Genomic DNA, 13,024 nt, shown 5'->3' on the forward strand with positions numbered 1-13,024 from the left:
TCTGTGCAGGGAAGGATGCTCCATCCCAAATCTGTGCAGAGAAGGATTCTCCATCCCCAGTCTGTGCAGGGAAGGATGCTCCATCCCAAATCTGCATGGAGAAGGATGCTCCATCCCAACTCTGCTCAGGGAAGAATGCTCCATCCCAAATCTGTGCAGAGAAGGATGTTCCATCCCAAATCTGTACAGAGAAGGATGCTCCATCCCCAATCTGTGCAGGGAAGGATGTTCCATCTCAAATCAGCATGGGGAAGGATGCTCCATAGGGGGAAGGATGCTCCATCCCAACTCTGCTCAGGGAAGAATGCTCCATCCCAAATCTGTACAGAGAAGGATGTTCCATCCCAAGTCTGTGCAGGGAAGGATGCTCCATCCCAAATCTGTGCAGGGAAGGATGCTCCATCCCAAATCAACACAGCAAAGGATGCTCAGAGCGGCATCCTTGTCAAGTGCTCCAGTTCTGGGGTCGGAAGCGGGGTTTGGGATGTACCTAGTCTCCGTTGCGGAGGTCGCCGCCGCGGGTGCTGTTGGCGCACTCGGCGTCCTTGGTTTTCCGGTCGATTTCTCCCCCTTTGATCTTCTTGCGGGTCATATGGCCACGGAAACTAGCCTGGATCTTGGCGGCCGCCGCGTTGGCGTCGGGATCGTCCAAAGGGATGTCCAGGATGTCCTCGTCCAGCTTTGTGCAGGCTCCTTCCTGCCGGTGGCAAGGCGAGGGTTACAGCTGGTGGGATCTCAAACAGGGCATCCCCCTCCCCAAAGGGATCCACTCCAGAAGGTCCTCAATTAGCCCCTGTGCTAAAAATTAGGGGGGGTGGATTCCTAAAAATTCGGTCTATTTGTTAAAAATGAGGGTCCTTTGCTAAAAATGAAGGAGTTTGCTAAAAATGAGGGAGTTTGCTAAAAATCGGGGTCTCTTGCAGGAGGCTCGGCGGCTTTGCAACTGAAGGTGCAGCAAGGGAAGATGCTTCACCCCCTGCCCATCCCTAAATCCCACCCTGGGCCATCCAGCTGCAAGAACTCAGCTGGGTGGATCCTGATTCCTGGGGGTTCTGACACAGGGAGCAGAGGATGGGTTCTGGGGGGGATTTTTTGCGGGGTGGGGGGGCCACGCTGCACAAACCAAGCTGCTCGTGCCTCTGCTTCCCCTTCCCTCACAACCTGTTGCATCCTCCTGCATCCCTCCCCAGGGCTTTGGTTGAAAACACTGGGAAATTCGAGAAGGGAGTGATGCTGGAGGGGAGGAAAAGCCCCTCCAAGGATAAATCACTACAGCCCAGTCCCCTCCTGCCACATCCCACTGGAGCAGTTGGACCCAGCACCGAGACCAAGAGGGAAAAAAAAAAAACCACAGGAAAAAGAAATGAGCTGGAAATGAGCCAGCGTTGGATGCTGGGCAGGGAGTGAAGCTTTTTTGTCCCCCCCGAGGGGCTCAAAAGTACTTTAAGGAGTTTTTTTTTGGGGGGGGTATTTGGAAGCTGTAGATTTTGGGAGGGGGGAGGGTGTTCATCCTGCCGGAGAGTGGCCACGGCTCCACAGAGTTACTCAGGTTGTTTTACCACTGCCAAAGGTGAGGGGAGCAAAGGAGCAGAAGCTCAAGTGACGGCTCCAAGGTGGAAGTGATATGTCCAGGGTGGAAATGTTATAGCCAGAGGAGAAATCCTATATCCAGGGGAGAAATCCTATAGCCAGGGGAAGGAAATCCTATAGCTAGGAAAGAAATCTTCCATTCAGGGGAGAAATCCTATATATGGGGGGAGGAGAGGGAACCCATATCCAGGGAAGAAATCCTATATCCAGGGGAGAAATCCTATATCCAGAGGGAGGAAATCCTATATCCAGGGAAGAAATCCTATATCCAGGGAAGAAATCCTATATACAGGGGGAGAAACCTATATCCAGGGAAGAAATACTATATCTGGGGGAGGGAATCCTACAGTCGGGGGAGAAAACCTATATACAGCGAAAAATATCCTATATCCATGGGAAAAATCCTATATCCATGGGAGAAATCCTATACTCAAGGGTGAAATCCTATATTCAGAGAGAGGAAATGCTGTGTCCATGGGAGAAATACCATATACAGGTGGAGGAAATCTATATATGCAGGGGAATTTCCTATACCCAGGGGAGAGATCCTATATTCAGGGGAGAAATCCTACATACAGGTGGTGAAAACCTATATCCAGGTTGAGAAATCCTATATATAGGTGGGGGAGATGTTCAGGAGATATTCAGGAGAAAAACAACCATATCCAGGGGAGATATCCTATATTGAAGGGAAAAAAAACATATCCAGGGGGACATACCCTAAATCCACAGGAGAAATCCTATGTCTAGTTGGAGGAATCTTTTATATAGGTGGAGGAACCCTATATCCAGGGCAGAAATCCCATATTCAGGGGACAAATACCATATCCATGGGATAAAAACCTCTACGCAGGGGATGAAAACTTGTATCTAGGGGAGAAATCCTATATTCAGAGGGAGAAATCCTATATATGAGGGAAAAAATCCTATATGTCGGGGAGAAATTCCATATCCAGAGAGGAGAAATCCTATGCCCAGGGTGGGCTTTGCCTCTTTGGAGGTGCCCAGGAGGAGGGATGGGGGCTTTTCCCGGTGCTACCACCTGAGCAGGAGCGGGGAAAGGGGGGAAAAAAGTGTGGAAAGGGGAAAAAAAAATAAAAAAGAGGAAAGGGGGGAAGAAAGGGGGAGAGGGGCAGGAAAAGTCAGGGAAAACAAGGAGAGAGGGGGAAAAGGATGTGGGTTTGTGCCAGATCAGCTCCCCGAGCCGGCCAGCAGCAAGGGGAGCTCACCCTCGGGTGAGGAGCCAGGGGTGCAGCTCCAGCTGATCCCTTCATCCACAGGCAACCCCCGATCCCGCCTGGACAGTAATTTAGGGGGTGGAGGAGGGGGAAGAAAAATCTTTAAAAAAAAGCTGGATTTGGGGACGGGGGTGATTTTCCCGAGCGGGCTGTGGGATACAGGATGCTGCCCGTGCTGTGGCCCCGGCGGGATGGCCCCTGAACTGGTGCGAGGCAGGAGGGGGGTTTGGGGCGGGGGGGCTGGGGGGGGGTGGTCCGGGGGGGCTGCAGCAGCGCTGGGGTCGGGGGGAGACGTGGAGTTGGTTGAGCTCTTGGGTGCAGCACCCATCGCACCCCCCGCCCCCGCCACCCCAAACCCCCTCGGCCGCCCCCGGACCTCAGCGCTAATAACGGATTAAAGGCGGAAAAGCGGGTGCCGGGTGGGGGGAGAGGGGGAAGGGGGGACCTACATTGCAGCAGTCCATGGCGGAGGGCGGGTGGGCGGCCAGCGGCGGGCGAGGGGCTCCGGCAGGATCTCGCTTCCCCGGCAGCTCTCCCGGCGCAGGTGGCAAGTTGAGCGGAGCCGCTTGCCTACGTAATGCGCTTTCCTCCGGGCGAGCCTATCAGCCCGACACCCCTGCCAGGCTTTTGGGGGGGAAAAGGGGGGGTGTCTTATTTTTTTTTTTTTTCCTCCCTTTCTCCTCTTTTTTTTTTTTTTTTTTTTTTTTTTCCCTCCTCCAATTTTATTTCGCAGCCTCCAACTCCCTCCTAACACTTAAAGGAGCCGGCAGCTCGCCTCGGAGTTTCGTGGAACACAACATCACATGCGGAGGACGCGAGCCAAGATCTGACGGGGCTCGCCCTCGGCGTGGAGGGGTTTTTTGTTTTTGAGAGAGAGGGGACAAAGCTGCTGTAAATGGGGGCTACGTGTGCATTATTTTGGGGGGACACTTGGCCCGCAGTGATGCTGGAGGGAGGTTTTGCCCCCCCCGGGTTCGTTTGCACAGGGGGAAAATTGTTCTTGACCTAGTTAGGACTTGGTCCCAAAGAAGAGTGTGGATGAGGATGGCGAGGATGAAAATGATGAGGAAGGGTGGGTATGGTGGGACACCACGTCCCAGCGAGCACCCCCTTAAGCTCAGGGGTGATGTGCCCAACTCCAGGCTCCACACAGAGGAGTGGGCTCCACTCTTGGGGTCTAGGGTCCCTTCCCCACTCACAGGAGCATCCAACCCCCCACATTTGGGGTGCTCTCCAGCCAGACCTGCACCCCCAGCTGCTTTCCCGGCCCTTGGTGCTGCCTGCAGACCCTGCTTCCAGCCTCGGCCCACGCTGAGGTGCTGGGACTGGCAGGGTGAGCCGGGGCAGCCCAGGAAAGAGGAGGGACCTCCAGGGCAATGCGGGGGGCTGCAGCCTGCAGCCCCCCCATCGCCCGCCTCGCTCTCCTCTAATCCGGGTTTGGGAGTTGCTAAGCAACTGCATAAGTCGCCCGTGGGCTCGGCGCCGATGCCGCTCCGGCCGGCCCCCAAAACACGGCGTGGCCCCCCCAGACAGGCACCGGCACCCCCGGCCCACCCGCACAGCCCAGCCCTGCCGGTGCTCCCAGGGTGGGTTTGCTCACCCTGGGGTCGTTGTTCTTGGGGGCCTGGTGGCACTGACCTTCCTCTTTGCCATTATCTCATCCCTGTCCCACTGACATCACTGTCACTGTTCCTGACACAGTCCCCACTGCTGCCACCAGCCCTGCCCCCATCCCCGACCTCATCCCCATCACCTCCATCACCTTCTCCATCCTCACCATTTTGCCTGTCCCCATCTCCATCACCATCCCTGTCATGATCCCCATCCCCATTCCTGTCCCCTCCCCTGTCTCCATCCCCATTCCTGGCCCTTCCCCTGTCCCCATCCCGGTTCTTGTTGCCAACCCCATTCTTGTCCCCATCATCATTCTTGTCCCCATCCCCCTCATAAATCCCCATCTCTGTCCCGATTTCCAGCTTCAACCCCATCATTTCTGTCCCCATCCCTATCCCTTTCCCAATCCCCATTATCACCCTCACCCCTGTCCCTATCCTTAGCCCTGTCCCTTTCCCATCCCATCTCCATCTCTGTCTCCAGGGCCATTCCAGATGGATGCAGGTGGTGGCACTCCTTGTGGCCTGTCACCCCAAGCTCCCCAGGACACCCAGACATCCCACTCCCCATCCCACTCCACCCCATTCCATCTCATCCGAGGCATATCCCACCCCTGCCCCCCACCTTGACCCACACTTGGAGGCTGATGGGTGTCACCCCCACCCCACAGCACCCAGGCACACAAATCCCCCTCCAGGACATGCTCCCAAGCATCCCTCAATCCTTCCACCAGCTGTTGGCACCCTACTCTCCCTGCTGGAGACGCTTTTCCACCGCCACCTCTTCCCACCAGCATGGCTGGGCGTCTGGGGAACAGTTCTGCTCCAGAAAACCCCGCTCCAGCTTCCAGAAGAAGCCTCAGCAGCTCTTCTGGGATCCTTCTCCCTGTTTTCTTAGACCCTGCAGGTCCATCGCTGCCTGCTCCGATCAGAGGAGACAGCGTGTTTGGGGGCAGTGAAGCGGGAAGGGTTTTCAGGGTGATTCATCCATCAAAGATCTGGGAAGTTAGCCCCAAAATTAGGATTAGTCCCTCAATTAGTCCCCAAAATCCGCTCCAGCCGTGGCCCCCTGGTCCTGGCAGAGCCACCGAGCGCCGCCGTCTCCCGCAGGCTGCGGCTGCGGAGGAGGGACGTGAAATGCCAGAACATTTCTAATCATTAACGGCGGGTTTTGAGCCCATTCCAGGCTCTGCATTTTTCCTCCCCGGGCCCCTTCATCCGGGTGATGCTTTTCCAGGTGCTCCAGCACCTCCGAAATCTGAATTCCAGAGGGAACAACCCAGATTTCGGGAGGGGAGGAGGACAGGCAACCGCAGCTGGGCAAGACCTGCCGGGAACATCCCGCCGCTGTGGTTTGAGATGGTTGGCACTGAGGTGTTAAAAAATCCTTAAAAAAAAAAAAAAAAAAGGAAAGAATCCTTAAAAACAAAATGGGAATTGGATGCTGGAAAGATGCCCTGGGCGGGCAGCGTTGCCGGCTGCCGAAGCAGGAGCCGGCAGCCGGCGAGGCGGTGCCGGAGTGGGGGTCAAGGCGTAGCTGGTTGGCATCAGCCCCGGCACGGGGTCCCCGCCAGCTTTTTTTCCTCATCCCTCCTTCCTGTTTTTCCCAGGGGAGCTGCCATCGTGCCCCGTGCCGTGGGCGAGCGCCACATACGGCCGGAGAAAACAGGAAAGAGGGGGGAAAAACAGGGTGAGCACGGATGGGGGGCTCAGACCACCCCCAAAAATAGAACACAAACCCCACCACTAATTGCAGGGGGGGGATTTTGGAACCACTCCAGGTGGGAAAACATGAAGTTCACCGGTTGGAGTGAGACTAGGGGACCCCTGCACGCACCCTGAAATTCCACAGAGGTATCTGAGCTCTTGGAGGTGGGTAGGAGAGGAGCAATGTCACATCGTTTCTTCACGCCGGGATGTTATTAAGTTTCTTCCAACCTCCAGGGATGCAGGGGCCTAAATATAGAGGCTAAAAATATCAACCCGTGCTCAGCTCAGCCCCAAACCCGGGAGTTTTCGGGGAGAAATCTCAGGTGAGCAGTGCTAATAATGGTCAGGACCTCATTAATAAAAGTCCTCATTAAAGCAGCACCGCAGGGGTGGGATGGGAGCCCTCAGGAGAAGGGCGGGAGCCGGGGTGGGATCAAGGGGGTTTTTTTGGTTTTGGTGTCGGATGGTGGGAAATGGGAGATTTGGGGCAAGCACTGGGGTCATGTCCCTGGGGAGGTGTCCTGGTTCATGAGGGTTATGGGAACGTGCACCCCCTGGGCGCCTCTCTGGGCATTTTGGGGTGGAATCACAGTGTGTCGGTGCCCTGGGTGCTCTCTGCTCCCCCTGGTGCTGCCCCTGTGTCCTTGGCCTCCTTCGGTTCCTGGAAGAAAAGTGGGAAATTTAGGTGGTACAGGACAAGGGCGGTGGGAACGGGCTGGGGGCAGGGAGCCAGTGCAGCCCTCGGCACCCGGATTTCTCTGGAGGGGCCTGGAAGGGAAGGTGGCCTACCTGGGAAGGGGGCCAGGTGAGGCGGGGGTCCTCCAGCAGGGCTCCCCACGCCACTGGGTCAACAGCACCAGCTGGGGAAAGAGGAGGCTTGATGGGCACATGGGCAGGTAAAACGACACGGGTGATGGGCACTTGGGGCAGGTGTGATGCCGTGGGTGCTGGGCCTCAGGAGAGGCCTGATGATGGGCATGTGGGGCAGGACTGACACTGGTGACGGGCACATGGGGCAGGACTGATGCCCTGGTGATGGGACATGGAGCAGGTGTGATGCCACACAGGCTGGGCAGGCAGTGCAGCATGGGGCGGTGTGGGGATGGGTGCTGGGCCGGGCCACTCACCCTCTCTCTGCTCCAGCAGCCTTTGGAAGTGCTGAGCCGCAAAGGCCACCACGTCACCGGGCTGCTCCCGCAGCACTTCCCGCACCAGCCCCTCCAGCAGATTCTGGAAGCCGGCGGGCACCCTCACGCTGGTGCTGGAGAACGGGACGGACATGGCCGCTCTCCTGGACTCCCTGTGGCAGAACAGCCCGGGATTAACCCCAGCCCGCAGCCCCCTGAGCCACCGGGCAGCGCCGGGACTCGAACCCGCGGGCCGAGGGGGTGCGGGGAGGGCTGAGGAGAGGGGGCAGCGCCGCCGCTAGGGGGCGATCCCCTCTACGCACGCGCAGCGCGCGCGGCACGGGGAGGGCGGGGGGGGCGAGCGCGGGGAGGCCCCCGATGTCCCCCCGATGTCCCCCCGGTGTCCCCACGGTGTCCCCACGGTGTCCCCCCGATGTCCCCACGGTGTCCCCAGTGCCCGCCTGGGTCCCTGAGGTCCCCCCGCGCTCCCGGTTTCCTCCCTCGGCCTCTGCCGTCAGACCCGGCCCGGGCCGCGCCGCCGCCTCAGGCCGTGGGTGCGGACGCCGTCGCTTGGCAACCGTAAACAGGCCACGCCCCCTATGCGGTGGCCCCGCCCGCGGGGCGGGGAGAGGGGCGGGGCCACCGGAGGGTCCGGAGACACCGGGGCCACCGGGGGGGTACCGGGGGTATCGGGGGATATCGGGGGGTACCGGGGATACCGGGGGGTACCGGGGGCACCGGCGCCCTCACAGCCCGTTGTGCCCCCAGGATGGCGGCGTTGGCGCTGCTGGCGCTGCTGGCTCAGGCTCCGGCGGCGGCAGGTAAAGGGCTGGGGGGGGTTCACCCTCCGCCCCCCTCCCAGCCCCGCGGGCAACCCCTGCAGCGGGACCCTCCCCAAACCCCCCTTCGGGGCACTTTGGCACCCCGGCAGCCATGCCCTTGGCGTCTCCTAACCTGCCCCCCCGGCCGGCTTTGGTGCCCATTGCACACCCTCCGAGCCTCGCTTCGGGGACCTTGGCACCCCCAGCCCCGCTTTGACCCCCAGTGCACCCCCAGACCCCCTTCGGTGACTTTGCCTCCACCCTGAGCCCCACTCTGGTGCCCTCCCAGCCCCTCTTCCATGCCTTTGGCACCCCTGCTTAGCCCAGCTTTTGTGCCCTTGCCGGCCCCCCAGCCGCTCTTTGACACCCTTCGCACCCCCCAAGCGCTGCTTCAGTGCCCAGTGCACTCCCGGAGCCCCAGTTCGACGCCCTTTGCACCCTCTGGGCCCCACTTTGACACCGTTCACACCGCACCCCCTCCCCGGTGCCCTTGGCCTGGAGCTGCCGCCGTGGGACGGTGCTTTACGTAAGGTGGGAGCCACATGCGGCTCCTCGGCCGTGTCTCGTGGGCTTTCCTCCCTTCCCTCCTCCCTTCCCTCCTCCCAGCTGCTTTTTATAGCCTCCACTCACTTCCCTGGCGTCTCAGTTCTAATTTTTTTTTTCTTTTTTTTTTTTTTCTCCTCCGACTTGTTTTTTATATAACTCGTTCTTCCCGGAGCCTCGTGGCAGGAGGCAGTGGGACCGGGGGGCTGAGGAATTCTGTTCCTTGCTTAAACCCCAGCCTGGGATGAGCTGCGGAGGAGATGGGGCTCCGTGAGCTCCAGCTGGGCTCCTTGCCCCACATTGCCCCTCAAACATTGCCCCAACCCCTTTTCAAACATTATTTTCTTTTCATGCCCCAAAAATGGAGCTTTTGGGGCTGCCAGGGCTTAGCCCTCTGCTTCCCTCCCTGCTGAAGGTGTCTTTGCCAGTGCCACATGCCTGGTGTTTCCCATCCAACCCTTGCCAAACTTTTTTCCCAAGGGAAAAATACCTCAGAACATATTTATCAGCAAGGCTGGGCTGGCAGAGACACTCCCATGCTGTCATTAGAGGAACTTTTACCAAAATCTGTGTCCAAATCTGCGTAACACAAGATGTAACACACTCCCTGTGCTTTGGGAGATGAATTCTCTCCTGGGGACTTCAAATCCTGCCGCTTCCTCATCTCTGGGGTGATTTTAACCACTTAAGGCTGTCCAGGAAGCTGTAAATTGAGTGGATTCTCATATAATCTGTGTTTAAGAGGGAATATTTAAGAGGCTGTTTTCCTCTTGAAGCTGATGTTCGCCCTGTCTGGTGATTCCAGGGGGGATGCTCGGCTTTGCCTCCTACTATGGTGACCACATGGTGCTGCAGAGGGAGCCGGCGGGGGCCGTGGTGTGGGGCCGTGGGGAGCCGGGGGCTGTGGTGACTGTGACTCTCTCGGGGGCTGAGGGCCTCGTCATCATGAAGAAAACAGCACAGGTTAAAGGTCAGTCCCGGCCCCTCACCAAGGACTGGGGGCTGTTGGTTGTGGTGGCCGAGGAGCTCGTCCAAGCCCAAACAGGAGCAGCCAGTGGGGTTTGTCACCAACCCTGGGTTTGTCTCCTGGGGGTGCAGAGGCGATGATGACTTCTCCACATCATGCTTTCCCCTCTGCAGGAGATCTGGGGGGGTTCAGCCATCCCTGCCAGCCTCAGCCTTTGCTCACTTTGGTTCCCAGCAGCGGATCCCGTGGGCGCCCAGCGGGAGCCGAGCTGGCGCTGGAGTGGGTGGCACCGCACAGGCTGGAGCCGAGCGGCGAGGCTGCCGAGGGGAGAGGGGGGATCTAGCTCCTCTCCCCATCCAAACCATCTCTGGGGAATCTCCAGAGCACTCCTGGCTTCTTTTTCTAGCTGTGCCCCTTTGGGATCTCTAAGCCCTGAAGGATGTCGCCCATGCAGGCAGAGACTTCCTGGGGGCTGAGAGGGCTCAGGAGCACCTCAAATCCCAGCTGCTTCCCTGCTTAGAGAGTTGGGGGGCTGCTCATCACCTTTGAGGGGGCAAAACTGCTGCCCAAGGGCACCTCCACAAGCTGGAGATGTCTTATAGGAGAGCAGTGATTCCAGGAGATCTGCAGGATCTGGCCCAAAAATCCATGCTAAGCTCCAGCAGAATATCTTCATGCCTCAATTCGGCACCTCTAAAATTAGCCAGAGACATCTCGGTGTCACACACACCAAGCTGCTCCTGTAGTCCTGGTTCCTCCCAGCAGCTTCTGCTCTGACACACATTTGTTTTCCGGATTTTCTTTTTTAACCCCTAAATTCCTCCAGGAGGAAAGACCCTCTGATGGCAGAGAGCTTCCAAAATCCATTTCCCCAGCCTAGCTCTGTGGTGAGGAAGCTTGTCCATCCCCACTGGTTGTTGGCCGCTCATCCAATATCCCTGTGAAGGTCTGGAGATCTTTATAGGGCTGGTAGAAGCTAAGCACCATCCTCTTCCTTCAGGACCTTCTGGGACATGGACAGCTGTCCTGGACCCGATGGATCAGGGTGGTCCCTATGCACTGACAGCCAAGCAGGGCTCAGAGAACGTGACACTGCAGGACATCTACTTTGGGGACGTGTGGCTTTGCAGTGGGCAGAGCAACATGGCGATGACAGTCCTGCAGGTAAGGCCCCACAGCATGGATCAGGCAGGATCAGGCAGGGATCAGGCAGGGAAGCACCTCGCACGCTCCCACCCCTTCCCCAGGTGGCCAACGCCAGCCAGGAACTCGCCACCGCCGCTCGCTATCCCTACGTCCGCATCTTTGCCGCGGCGCCCGCCCGCTCCGACGTGGAGCTGGAGGACCTGGAGCAGATTGCCTTGCCATGGTCCATCCCCACAGCTGGTGAGTGCAACGTGCCTCCAAAAGAAAGCCTGGAAACGGCTTTTCCCCCCCTTTATCCCCTTGCAGCCCACTGTTTCTTGAGCAGAAAACCTGGGCCACGGGAATTTCACCTACTTCTCGGCCGTGTGCTGGCTGTTGGGGCGCTCCCTGTACGAGGCTCTGGGGTCCCCTGTCGGGCTGGTGGAGGCGGCCTGGGGGGGAACACCCATCGAGGCCTGGTCCTCCCGCCAGGCTCTGCAGGCGTGTGGGCTCCCGGAGGACATGGGGAGGTGAGAGAAGGTGCTGTGGAAACACCTCTTGCCCTGCACCACACTGCTTTTGGGGAGTATCCTCATCCTTTCCCACCCCACCTCCTCTCCTGCTGTCCCCTCTGTGCATTGTTTGTCCCCCTCTGGATAAAATCCCCTCCCATGCCGAGAGCGTAGGGCAAATCTAGGTGGGTGGAGGGGGAAGATGAGGCCCCCAGAGCTCCCCTTTGGCACGGTGCTTGCTTTAACCATGCAGGGTTAAGCCCCCCTTGTGCTTTGCAGTCCCTTTAAGCTCAGCTCTGTCTTCCAGCACCTCCCCACACTGGCGTCTCTCCGGCCCACAAACGCCATCCGTGCTCTGGAACGCCATGATCCACCCGCTGCTCAACATGACCCTGCGGGGCATCGCTTGGTACCAGGGTGAGCCTGTTTGCATCCCCCCGGGGTGGAGCAGCCCCCGCTGTCCCACGGGGCTCTCACCAGCCCCTCTCTCTGTGGGACAGGTGAGGCCAACGCCCTCCTGCACACGGACCGGTACAACTGCACCTTCCCCGCGCTCATCGCCGACTGGCGCCGCGCTTTCCACGCGGGATCAGCCGGACAGACGGAGCCACTCCTCCCCTTCGGCTTCGTGCAGGTTGGGGGCGTGAGAGGCAGGACCCCCGTGGGGTTGCCCAGGAAGGTTTTACCCACCCTTTCCCACGCTGGAGGCCACATCCGAGCTGGCAGCAGGGAGAGGATGCTGTAAACACACGGGCGGGTCCTGCTGGGTGCTGAATCCCAGGCAGGGGCCAGAGTGGCCGTTTTTGGGAGTGATGGCAAAGCCACTCCCCTGTTTTTCCCCTGCCTTGCAGCTGTCCACCTACCGCCGTGAGAGCCCCGACGACAGCTTTGCCCAGCTCCGCTGGCACCAAACAGCCGACCTGGGGGTTGTTCCCAATGCCAGGATGCCCGGCACCTTCATGGCCGTAGCCATGGATCTGGGCGATGAGCACTCTCCCTACGGCAGGCGAGTCCTGGGCCGGGGTGAGGGTGTAGGGATGAAGCTTTTGGGTACCAACCCCATCTCCTTCCTCTTCCTTGGCAGCATCCACCCTCGGGACAAGCAGAACGTGGCACACCGGCTGCTGCTGGGTGCCAGGGCCGTGGCGTACGGGCACAAAGACCTGGTTTTCCAGGGGCCATATCCCACCCGGGCCGTCCTGGAGGTGACCAGGGGGCTGCTGAACGTCACCTACAGCCAGGAGCTCATCTGCCGTCAGAGGGACACACGGTCATTCGAGGTGAGGGGTGGGAAATCCTCCCCGAGGAGCTGGGAGAGGGGAAGGCCACGCTGATGAGGGTTTCTCCCCTCCCCAGGTGTGCTGCTCCAGCCAGGCGTCCCCGTGCCGGTGGCTGCCGGCACCGGTGGTGGCCGTGGGGTCCCGCACGGTGACACTGGCCCTGGGTGGCTGTGGGACGCTGGTGCTGGGCCTGCGCTACGCCTGGGCTGAGTGGCCCTGTGAGTACCAGTCCTGCCCCCTCTACAACCCCCAGGGGCTGCCTGCACCCCCCTTCCTGCTGGACACCCTCCCAACAGGCAGCACCGACAGAGAGAGGGAGCTGCTTCTCCTCCCTGGCTCTGGGTTCTCCTGAGGGATTTAGGGGAGAGGAGGGAGCTCAGGCTTCTGAGTCCCCTTCCGATCCTGGGAGGCAATGGGCTCGATTACTGTCCTACTAATTAAACAACTTTCCAGCTCCTCTTTGGCTTCAAGCCAAGGCTGCAGGGGGGAGAAAAGAAA

At 59.2% G+C, this 13,024-nt stretch overlaps 3 protein-coding genes across 6 annotated transcripts in view; 1 reads left to right on the top strand and 2 right to left on the bottom strand.

Moving 5' to 3' along the window:
• The window catches only part of NRGN (neurogranin), a 6,155-nt gene extending 2,671 nt beyond the window's left edge, over positions 1–3,484 (bottom strand). Inside the window, exons 1-2 of the mRNA XM_027655563.1 lie at positions 3,278–3,484; positions 491–697 (exon numbers count right to left, since the gene is read on the bottom strand). Of these exons, the coding sequence (XP_027511364.1) occupies positions 491–697; positions 3,278–3,292 (222 nt within the window). The 5' untranslated portion in view covers positions 3,293–3,484. The remainder of the gene's footprint in view (positions 1–490; positions 698–3,277) is intronic.
• A 2,855-nt stretch (positions 3,485–6,339) lies between these two features.
• On the bottom strand, positions 6,340–7,880 carry SPA17 (sperm autoantigenic protein 17). 3 transcript variants are annotated; one of them, XM_027655560.1, is made up of 4 exons: positions 7,799–7,880; positions 7,279–7,451; positions 6,941–7,011; positions 6,340–6,812 (listed from the first exon to the last, which is right to left on the bottom strand). In XM_027655560.1, exons 2-4 carry the CDS (start codon positions 7,430–7,432, stop codon positions 6,738–6,740), a joined length of 300 nt encoding a protein of 99 aa, XP_027511361.1. In that variant the 5' UTR covers positions 7,433–7,451; positions 7,799–7,880; the 3' UTR covers positions 6,340–6,737. The 3 variants fall into 3 exon arrangements, with proteins under 3 accessions (XP_027511361.1, XP_027511362.1, XP_027511363.1); XM_027655561.1 differs by having other exon boundaries at positions 7,279–7,447; positions 7,775–7,871; XM_027655562.1 differs by having other exon boundaries at positions 7,740–7,866.
• Positions 7,881–7,996: 116 nt separating this feature from the next.
• On the top strand, positions 7,997–13,015 carry SIAE (sialic acid acetylesterase). Of its 2 annotated transcripts, none has more exons than XM_027655508.1 (10): positions 7,997–8,099; positions 9,448–9,612; positions 10,610–10,773; positions 10,857–10,995; positions 11,081–11,264; positions 11,554–11,663; positions 11,747–11,880; positions 12,098–12,252; positions 12,331–12,526; positions 12,603–13,015. In XM_027655508.1, the coding sequence occupies exons 1-10, from the start codon at positions 8,048–8,050 to the stop codon at positions 12,876–12,878; spliced, it is 1,575 nt and encodes a 524-aa protein (XP_027511309.1). In that variant the 5' UTR covers positions 7,997–8,047; the 3' UTR covers positions 12,879–13,015. The 2 variants fall into 2 exon arrangements, with proteins under 2 accessions (XP_027511309.1, XP_027511310.1); XM_027655509.1 differs by lacking the exon at positions 7,997–8,099 and adding an exon at positions 8,547–8,630.
• Positions 13,016–13,024: the final 9 nt, after the last annotated feature.

Source organism: Corapipo altera, unplaced genomic scaffold (genome assembly GCF_003945725.1).
Source record: "Corapipo altera isolate COAL_440 unplaced genomic scaffold, ASM394572v1 71, whole genome shotgun sequence".
Classification (NCBI taxonomy): domain Eukaryota; kingdom Metazoa; phylum Chordata; class Aves; order Passeriformes; family Pipridae; genus Corapipo; species Corapipo altera.

Excerpts from the sequence above, each read along its gene's own strand:
- SPA17 (XM_027655560.1), bottom strand. The coding sequence starts at position 7,432 with ATGTCCGTCCCGTTCTCCAGCACCAGCGTGAGGGTGCCCGCCGGCTTC. Across the intron at positions 7,012-7,278 it reads GCTGCTGGAGCAGAGAGAGG|CTGGTGCTGTTGACCCAGTG; the intron begins GTGAGTGGCCCG and ends CTCTTTCCCCAG. Across the intron at positions 6,813-6,940 it reads TCACCTGGCCCCCTTCCCAG|GAACCGAAGGAGGCCAAGGA; the intron begins GTAGGCCACCTT and ends CTTTTCTTCCAG.
- SIAE (XM_027655508.1), top strand. The coding sequence starts at position 8,048 with ATGGCGGCGTTGGCGCTGCTGGCGCTGCTGGCTCAGGCTCCGGCGGCG. Across the intron at positions 10,774-10,856 it reads TGGCGATGACAGTCCTGCAG|GTGGCCAACGCCAGCCAGGA; the intron begins GTAAGGCCCCAC and ends CCCCTTCCCCAG. Across the intron at positions 11,664-11,746 it reads GGGCATCGCTTGGTACCAGG|GTGAGGCCAACGCCCTCCTG; the intron begins GTGAGCCTGTTT and ends TCTGTGGGACAG.